The sequence below is a fragment of the Podarcis liolepis genome (assembly GCF_965112155.1).
Source record: "Podarcis liolepis genome assembly, chromosome: 8".
Classification (NCBI taxonomy): domain Eukaryota; kingdom Metazoa; phylum Chordata; class Lepidosauria; order Squamata; family Lacertidae; genus Podarcis; species Podarcis liolepis.
This window is the reverse complement of record NC_139560.1, coordinates 39,459,633-39,469,619: the sequence shown is the minus strand read 5'-3', so window position 1 is coordinate 39,469,619 and position 9,987 is coordinate 39,459,633. Positions and strand designations below refer to the sequence as shown.

General features: G+C 38.9%; 1 protein-coding gene across 2 annotated transcripts in view; it reads right to left on the bottom strand.

Moving 5' to 3' along the window:
• Positions 1-810: 810 nt before the first annotated feature.
• The window catches only part of ALKAL1 (ALK and LTK ligand 1), a 34,261-nt gene continuing 25,084 nt past the window's right edge, over positions 811-9,987 (bottom strand). Inside the window, exons 3-6 of one of the 2 annotated variants that reach the window (XM_083518076.1) lie at positions 4,273-4,323; positions 3,206-3,286; positions 2,454-2,530; positions 811-1,487 (exon numbers count right to left, since the gene is read on the bottom strand). In XM_083518076.1, coding sequence (XP_083374202.1) covers positions 2,466-2,530; positions 3,206-3,286; positions 4,273-4,323 — 197 coding nt within the window. In that variant the 3' untranslated portion in view covers positions 811-1,487; positions 2,454-2,465. Of the gene's footprint in view, positions 1,488-2,453; positions 2,531-3,205; positions 3,287-4,272; positions 4,327-9,987 lie in introns of both variants that reach the window. The other variant, XM_083518075.1, reaches the window with a different exon arrangement.

Below are 9,987 nucleotides of genomic sequence, written 5' to 3'. Positions count from 1 at the left end.
TTGTTTTAATACTTAATTTTAGAAGTAAAGCACTTAATCAAGAACAGAGGAGGCTGCTTTGTGGATTTGCTTGAAGAATTGACTTTCTACAGTTTGCATCTGAAACCCTGCCATCTGCACACTACAGATACTTTTCTTGTAGTCTTATCCTCATTTGCCTGTAGACCAAAGACACAGATAGAATAAGACAGGAATATGTGTGGCTTTAACAGAGCAAATCAAATGGGGTGCAGGAAATGCCTTTCCTAACGCCCAGCTGAGCTTGCATGGGGGATAACTTTTTTCTATTCTGAGCTTCCTTTTTTAAAAAGGGGGGAGAAAAGCTTACCTCCTATTGATTTCAGTAGGAAGGAGATAAACTGTACCAGCTGCAAGACTGGCATAGTCTATTCGCTGTTCTGTGGGGAGGGGGAATCAGAAGACTAGGAGGGCTTTGGATCCTGCACATCCATGAATAACCTGGTATGTTCCTTTTTTGTCCTATCTAACATCAGAGGAGTAATGGCAGAGGACTTTTCCACAGCCTCACAGGGAAGGCTTGAAAGGTCAGGTCTCCTCTCCAAGGGTGAACATCTGTCTCTTGCTTTTTTTTCAGAAAGTAAAAACTAAAATGTCCTATGGCTCCTGGGATGCCCTCCTAGAGATCATAGGACTGCAGCATTAGAAAGTATGTAGAAAGCATATACCTTCAAGTATGGAATAATTACTTTAATAGTATCCAGCTGCAATAGAGAATATATTTAACAGGGGTTAGAGATAGTAATTAAAAGTCCCAAAATCACCCAAAGGGTCAAGAAAAACATGAAAATATGAGATCTATATTCTTTATTCCACCCAAACTGCATTGCAGTCTTCCAGTCTTTATATTTACATTATTTGTGACTCTTTCTATAAGTGCCAGTACAAACGTAACTGATGATAATCCAAAACAGCTTCACAAATGTTTCCCAAAGCAGTGTGCATTTTTTGAGCAGTTTGTTCTGATGTGCAATAATATATATACTATGTAGGCATATATATATTTTACCAAAAGCTTCATAATATGAAATATTTTCCACAGAAAGTAAAACATCCCACTTGCAGCTTATTCAGATTTCAGTTACAGAGACTTCTGCTTTTCAAGTTAGTGCAAATAATGAAAGTAAGAGCCTGAGCAAAATGATGTACAAACAATGAAACAAGAAACAGCAAACACACCAGCCAACTCCCTGCATATAACATTTAATTAGTATATTATTAGTAGTCTTTATATACAACATATTTAAATAAATTGGCTTATTTGAGCTATAGGCAACATATTTACAAATACAAATAAAATACGTTCCTTTCACACGAATATGGAATGTCCGACATATATGAAAATAAAATGCATCTAGTAACAAAACAATGCTGTAAATAAAAAAAAGAGCAAGATGTCTTCTCTTTGTCTTGGGACAGATTTCAAGGCACTTTCTTGGCAAACCAGAGTTCAGGCTTAGCAGAAAAGTCTGAAACAAAAAACAGTTCACTTAGATTCCCAGCTATTGAATAATAATAATAGTAATAATAATAGTTTCAACAGAAACCAACACATTTATAGGTTCTTGCTTACTAAAAAATGAAGAAAAACTATAATGACTACAGGCTTTCCCAGTGCAAACACGAAATGCTCAGTGGTCAACATAACTGCTGGTACCACCCCACCATTGGCACATTCAACTGAAGATACATTTTGAGAGCCCTGACAAATCGGGGTTCCAGTTGTACAGAAAGTCTTTTGCACACAGAGTGGATATGCACACAGATTCTGTTCCAAATAAATGCAGATTAGCAGCAAAGTGGTGATCCTGTTCCATTTTTGAAACAAGAAATGTTGCATTTTTAATGTTGGCTTATTTGCATACCTCAGAAGTTAATAAATATTTCCTGCCCTCTACAAAATAAAAAGAAAGTTGTACCTATCTCCACTATGGAGTCATGGTCTGATATTGTTGATAACCTGTAGTGCAGCTTAAAAAGCTAGTTGTTTGGAAAACTGAAGCCATGTTTTACCTATTATATCAGAAGACTTCTCCATGGTCCTGAAATAGTGCAGAAGTAGCCCACCAGGGCCACATCAACAAGCATTTGACAAAATTGGAAAACGGCAGGTAAGTCATCTCTTTAAGTTACATAATTTTTTTTTATAAATTCAAGTAGCCACAGGGGAGACTGATCAGGCTTAAAATCCACTCTTCCCATGGCACTGATGAAAACAACATTTCCAAAGCAGGGAGTTCCAGTTCCAGTGCCAACAGAGGCTTCCTCTTGATGAAAAAAGTTGTATGTCTGATTTTCTGTGATTTTCACTGAAACCACAGTGGGGAGAAGGCTAAACTCTTGTTACTGTTTGGCTTTTGAGAAAAGAAACTAACAGGAACAAACTGGTCATTAGATTAGAAAGGTGTTTCAATTTTTTTAAAAAAAATACTTACATAACAGGCCTCCTATGGCTGTGTACACAGTGGACTCATTGCTAATCTTGTCAGCAATCTTGCACACCTTTTATAATCTATTTAAAACCATAAAAATGAAGTTAACATTAATCATCATGTGTTTAATTTCCTAGAGTGTAAGTCCAGGTTCATTTGCCATCAGCTGCAAAATGTAGGTGTTTTAGGGAGTTTTTTATATGTCTCCCTAGACGGACTGCAATAAAACAATCATTTAACAAGTAACATTCCTTGTAGGGTAGCCCAATACAAGTGGAAACAAAGGATTCATATATGTCCCCTAATGAACAAAACATTGATATGAACTATTGGTACTATTGGGAAGTTGAAAAGGAAGGAAGTAGTTTTCAACATACATTACATTCAGCATGGCACTACATTCAGCTCTGGCACCAGGTGAAATATGCCACTGAAAGTTGACAGCACTCAAGGTTGATTTAGCATAGCTCTGAACCCCAGTTCCTGGGAATCTCAAGTGGAAGAGTGTCACTACACTCACTACGCTACTTGTGGACTTCCCAAAGGCCTCATGTTTGCCAATGGAGAACAGAATGCTGGACTAGTCTAACCCAGCAAGGCTCTTCTTATGTTCTTAATGGCAGTGGACACATGTGTATTCCATTCTCAAGAAAGACTGGGGGAAATGACTTGGTGTTAAGAACCTGCTCAACCCTGGCCTAAGACCAGACAGACAGGACAATGAAACATGGAAGTAGTTTTTAGCTGGAACTTACAGGCTGGTGTTGAACAATCCCGTGTGTTGTGATAGAGCCGGTGGAAATGCTTACTACATTCAGCTGAAAATGTAACTGGACCTGTTTGAGGATTAATCAAACACAACATTTTGATTGCATTTCTAATTCTATTGCAAACTAAATTGCACAAATGATAGTTAGTTAGTTCATATTTGCTTTGTCTAATATGTTTCAAACCTTTCACCAGATACTCTCCTTGTCAAATAAGGCAAGATAGTGGTTAATAGAAAAGGTACCTTTTCAGTGATAGCACTAGGGGTGTGGAATGTCCTGCTCAGAGAAGCTAACTTGGCACCTACACTGTGGTCCTTTTGGCATCAAGTGAAGGTATTTCTCTTCCCCACTCCTGCCCCAGCCTTTCAATCTTTAAAAATGTTTAGTGTTTTTTAGATATTTTGGGCTACAGTTTTTCCTTAGCTTATTTTGTCTTTATTCTCCTACTATATTCAGCTTTTAGGTTTATTTATAAGGTTTTAATTTCTATACTATAAACCACCCAGAGAGCTTTGTTTCATGGGTGTGGGGGTGTGTGATAAAGAGATACAAATATTGTGATAAATAAATAAATGTTCACAGTACAATTTTACTGGAGTTTCTGAAAAAAATTACATATAACCATATTAATGTAATTAAAGCTAATGGAATAATGAAAAAGAAGGCCAGTGATGGGTGATGGGCTACAACTATAAAGGCTACAAAATTTTATCACCAAGACTTTTCACACTGGCTCCTCAACTCTATTGAGCACTTTCCAATCTATTGGGGGAAAGGCATCTGAAGATACTTAGGGAAGTTAAAAGTTGGGAGTCACTTGCCAATGGAACAGCTAGCCTTTTAATGGGCCTTAAGATTCCATGTCCTAACCTGTGGGTCCCACTACAACCTGTTGGGAAGCAAATAGGTAAACAGCAGCCCCAAAGGATGGACCTAGTAATTTACAATATAGGCTTCCTTCATTGGGAGAGGAGATAAGACACTGCTTTATGTAGGCAACATCTGGCAAGAAATTAAACACAGAATTGCCTTCACACAAAAAGTGTTCTTACCTGTGAAATGTTTGATGAACTTGTCCTTTAAGTTGGAATCTCTTGGAAATACTTCTGGGGAGGAAAAGATATTTCATTATCAATAATGTGTTAAACAAAAGTCTACATCAAAATATGTGCATGCAGAGAGAGAGAGAGAAAGAGAGAGAGAGAGAGAGAGAGAGAGAGAGAGAGAGAGAGAGAGAGAGAGAGAGAGACTGTTTTTCAAAAGCTGTGTTGTTTTCCACCCTGAACTCCTCCTTTAGGAGGTTGGATAAGATTAAAAAACAACAACTAATCATCATCTGAGTATGACTTAGATATCACCATATGGGTTTATTAAATATAAACTATATTTATCCATAAGCTGTTTCAAAACTAAAACTGATACAAAATAAAACCGAACAGCTGTATTTACATAGGCATGCCATACAGAAAATATATATATTAGTTAACATTTAAATACCACTCTCAGTACAAAAACCTTTCTGCAGATGCAGGAGCTCTTCTGTATATACAAAGCTCCACATATGTAAGGCATATTCTTTATGCCAGTGGAAGCATATATTCATTTGTGGGCATAAAGCTGACCCCTCCAATGAGTTTTTGCTGTAAATTGTCTGTGAATCAGAAGACCTAAAGAGTCTGAAACAATGTGAAATGTAGGAAGTCCCCCTTTACTGTGAAGGTCCATGAATGTTACAATACACTCACAGCAATGGTACCCCCACATGGGGAGAAAACTGGCGAGGAGCAGGCATTACCTATGTGCTGTACAGCATCCCAACACTTAAGAGTTGAGGGGAGCAGTATACAGCAAGAGTGGGGAGGCACCTGGTTGGGGGGGGGGGGAGAGCACTCTTCCTTCAAGACTACTTCATTCCCTCACTCCCTTTCAAGAAGCTGCCAGCTGCCCAATACACAATTATTTTTGCATTACATTTCTGACAAATGATAAAAACAAAAAGCACCACTAAAAAAGAGAAGTAGCTAAGAAATGTGTTCTCATAAGTTCTGGTAAGTTATGTTCAATCAAACAATTAAGATGTAATTTGGTATTTATGGTGAATTTTTTTGGGGGGGGGCACAATATCCGCACAGAGTCCCGTCCAAGTTTTTAACATGGATCTTTGCTGTGCATAAATACCAACAAACTGAAACGACATTTAAGGAAGCATTTTGAAGAGTGACTAACCATTATATTTTTATTATCAGCCCTACCCTCTCATGCAGAAGAAAAGCAGCATGCCATTTTTATACAAAACAGAGTAGTTCTAAAACTCGGTGTTCTGCAAATAAAAGCATCTACTCTTATTTGCGCAGGCTTTATGGACTTGCATCCTCACAGTTATAGGCAAAGTTGCATTATATAAGCAAGAGTTTCATCCCTTGCATAATCCCAGTTAATAATAATAAGTAATCTTCTTTATCAGGGATTTCTTTTTTATTTCCAATGGGATCTTTCAACTTGTATGCCTAGTCTTCTTTAGATAATTAAGCATTATAGAATAAATCCTGCCCCTTAGTCCACAGCAGCAGTAGCTATGAAAAGCTGCAGGAGTGGCCATACTACTGATCTAATTCTCTGACGCTTTGGATATTGTTGTTCTTGTAGGCACCAGATGGGGCCCCAAGATTAGCTAGGTTCAGCGGCACAATGCCACACAAGACCTTCCGAGTGACCTTGCAGAAATGCAATTTGTTTTTCTGCTTTAATCCCAAAGCCACTGCCTTTGGAGTAAAACTTCCTGAGGAGAGATTATTTCATGGGAAATAGCTTGAGGATGGTCCCCTTTATAGTTTAATTTGTATCTTCAAAGGAAAGCTTCTTCTTTCTCTTAGTGCATGGTGAATACTTCTCTGAGAAGCAGTGGATCATCAAAGCAGACACATATCAAGTGATAAAGCCTAACTAGCTCTTTAAAATCTGCCCCCGTGGCCCATTCACAAAGCGATGCTTACCACATAACTGAAGCTAATAAATCTAAGCATAATTATGACAAGATGCTACCACAATTAAGTAATCATGGATTTAGCGGAAGCAGACTTACGAAATGGTCACACTTGTCACCACAGTTCTCATGATCAACTGAGAACCTTGCCAAGGTGAAACCAATAAATATGTTCATAAGATAAGACCTTTGGGAAACAAAACCCATTTTAAATCACCATCTGTGATATACATGTTAAAGACTGATCTAATAGTGTTGAGTAAAGAAAACATTGCTTTGGCACCTTAGAGAGACTAAGGATGCAATCCTCTACAGTCTTACTTTCGAGTAAACTGGAAACTAATTGACACTGTTGAATTACTTTGCAAAGGTTTTGGGCTATAACTGATTTATTGAGCCATGAGCAAATTCAAATCTCTCTCTCTCTCCATCTCTCTCTCTCTCTCTCTCTCTCTCTCTCTGTGTGTGTGTGTGTGTGTGTGTGTATAACTAGGTGTAACAAGGTTGAGGTGATTTAGTGGATATGGACAATATAAGAAAAAATATCAAGAAAACAGGATTGCAAACAATAACTCCAGTGCTAACATATTAAACATCAAAACAATATATAAACTAAGTATTTGCTGAACATTAAGTAACCATTGGAGCACTGACAAGTTGGGACAGCCATCCCTTTCCACCCTGCAAAGCCTCATCATTTCCACTGGAAATTTCAGAGGACTGAAGAATGGGGTGAGCTGCTTGTTGCATCTCTGATGTTGCGTGAAGCAGCAGCAATGCTTGTTCCATAACTGCTGTTCTGCCTCATCTCAGTGGTAGCCCCCATCCATCCACCCTTACCCATTACTAGGATTCAACCTCACTCTGCAATCAGGGTAAGCCTTAGCTTACCATTTTTGCCTCCCAACGTCCAGGACAACCCCTACCATTAGGCAGAGTGGGATGACCACCTCAGGTAGCTGATTTCAGGTTGTAAATAACAATAACTATATTACTAAAGCTAGGAAGTAGAAAAGCTTGTGGATTTTTTCTGCCATAGGTAGCAAAATAACTTAGCTGGTCTTGGCTACTTTACACATTGACCAAGATGGAGAGGGCAGAGTTCCATCTGCTTCTACACCTCAAACAGCACAATGTCTCTGATCAGTCCTGCCAACCTCACTGAAAGTGCTAAAAAAGAGGAGGCTAGATAACTCAGCCTCTGATTCCTTCTGTAGAAGGAGATAATGATCTACATATGGCTTGAATTCCAGCAGCAGATTTTGACACACAAATTATGCTAGGCTTGAAAGCCATGACTAACGTAACAAAATATTTCCCCCCCATAAAAATCCAGAACGGCTCTAACAGCTGCCTTAGATCCCCATAGTGAGTGTTAGGAGGCTTGCATTAGTGGAAAGACAGGAGATGAGTAAGGAATGGCCAGAAAGTCGCCATGAGACCTTGAACCCCACTCCACCGTCCTTTGGCTTGTCCTGTTAATACATTGAGGGGGCAATCCTATGCACAATAAGCTTGTGAAGTCGCACCAGATCCAAACCCCATTTATCAGTAGGGCTGCTGCTGCTGTTCTGGCTAAACCTGGCAGAGGAAAAACAAGTCTTTTTAATAATGTTCTATGCTAGAATGCCAGGTCACATACAATAAATGAGCTGAGTAGGCTTAGGGTCTAGCCTAAAAGTCCTCCCTCAGTGGCCCCTTTTTGGCCAAGGCGAGTGGGTTTTTGCCCTCCTGATCTTCTCTGAGTCAAAGAAGAATTCAGTAACATCAGGTACTCATCTCTCATTGAGGCAAGCTTTGTTTTTGAGCCTGAGGATGATGAACTTTACCACCATCATTGCTACTAACACTACCCACATATCATTAGTGGCACATAAGCAAATATCCACTGAGCCTTGTCTATGTTATATCCAGGGTATACATTGTGGCACGGGGGAGCAAAGAGCTTGTTGCAAATTAGTGTTCTGAAAATCCTAAAAATAAATACTACTTTGCATATATGGTCATTCAAAAGAGTGAAATTCCATAAAACATTTGAAGTTACTGGAACTATGTTGAAGGAATTAGGTAAACCTGGCGGACTCATTTTTAGTCAATCTTAACTATTTCTTCCCTCAGGTCTTATGGCACTATAATTTTGTCACTTTAATAAAGAATCAGATTTTGTTGTTCAGTCTTCACTTTTAGTGCAGATGCATAGATAATCAGTTTGTTGAGCACTGATTTTACACAAATGATTCTTCTACACAACTGAGTTGTCTGTAAATTGATCTGTGGAAATTAGTGCATGCGTATGACGCGGGTGGCGCTGTGGGTTAAACCACAGAGCCTAGGACTTGCCGATCAGAAGGTCGGCGGTTCGAATCCCCACGACGGGGTGAGCTCCCGTTGCTTGGTCCCTGCTCTAGCCCACCTAGCAGTTCGAACGCATGTCAAAGTGCAAGTAGATAAATAGGTACCGCTCTGGCGGGAAGGTAAATGGCGTTTCCGTGCACTGCTCTGGTTCGCCAGAAGCGGCTTAGTCATGCTGGCCACATGACCCGGAAGCTGTACGCCGGCTCCCTCAGCCAATAAAGCGAGATGAGCGCCGCAACCCCAGAGTCAGTCACGACTGGACCTAATGGTCAGGGGTCCCTTTACCTTTTATGATATGATAATTGCTGCCCACACATAAAAAAACCAACCTGAATAAGCTAATGTCATGCAGTGCACAAAATCAACCCATATCATTTTAGCCTACACATGTTAGATTTTACATGCGAGGATGACATTCAAATGTTCCATCCTCGCATTGGTATGTGTGGCTGGTGTACACTAACTCTTTTGCATGCAACAAGCTAAATCAGAAGAGCACTATTGTGTGATTCAAAACCTTAGCAGAAGAGAGAAATAACTTGCTGAATTAAAAGAGAATGGCTATTTTCTTCTGCTTCAATATTCAAAATATGTGGAAGTATGTTTGCTTGAAAACATCATGGGTCAATCAATAATCTATATGTTCAAGGCATGACATTTCAGAAGAGAATAACTATGTTCCTCTATTTTGCTCATGAGGCTCTTTAGGCTCATGTTTTTTGACATTTCAAGGGGGCCAAAATGTAAATAAAAGTTCATTTTTTTATTCAAATAAACAAAATAACTAGCTAAAAGTAATAATAAAAACAGCTATAAAAGCAGGAAGAATAAAATTAAGAAATAATAAAATAATAATCATAGAAGCTTTAAAAAAGAAAAGAATTTGTGGTGTAAAATACATTCCATAGTGGAACACAAAGTCCACATTTGTACCAAACATAACCAAATAAGAATGAATGTTGCCAAATAAGCTCATATTTAGTGGGAATATGCTAACCATGAGATTTAGTTATATAAATCACAAACGGTCCCTATGCAAGCAAAGTTGGAGGGCTCCACATTACCCCTGGTGGCATGTATTTTATGAATCAGCTTTTCAGAAATTTCAATGAACATGACTTTCTAAACCACAGGTCCTTAGAATAATAAGTTGCATCCTTGAGAGATCACCAGATGAGCAACAACTTTGCAATGGAGACTTGTCAGAAACCACAAGGCCACACCTTCGTTGGTCTATACAGCTTGCTTGCTTGCTTGCTTGCTTACTTATTTGCATACTACTTAATCACAGTCATCTCTAACTGATGTACAGAAGACTCAAATCAATGAAACTAAAATCAGAATTCAGTTTTAAAAACCTGCTGGAATAAAGAGGTCTTCAGTGCCTATGACCCCTCAGCGGGAGTTCCGTAAGACTGGGCCTATAATA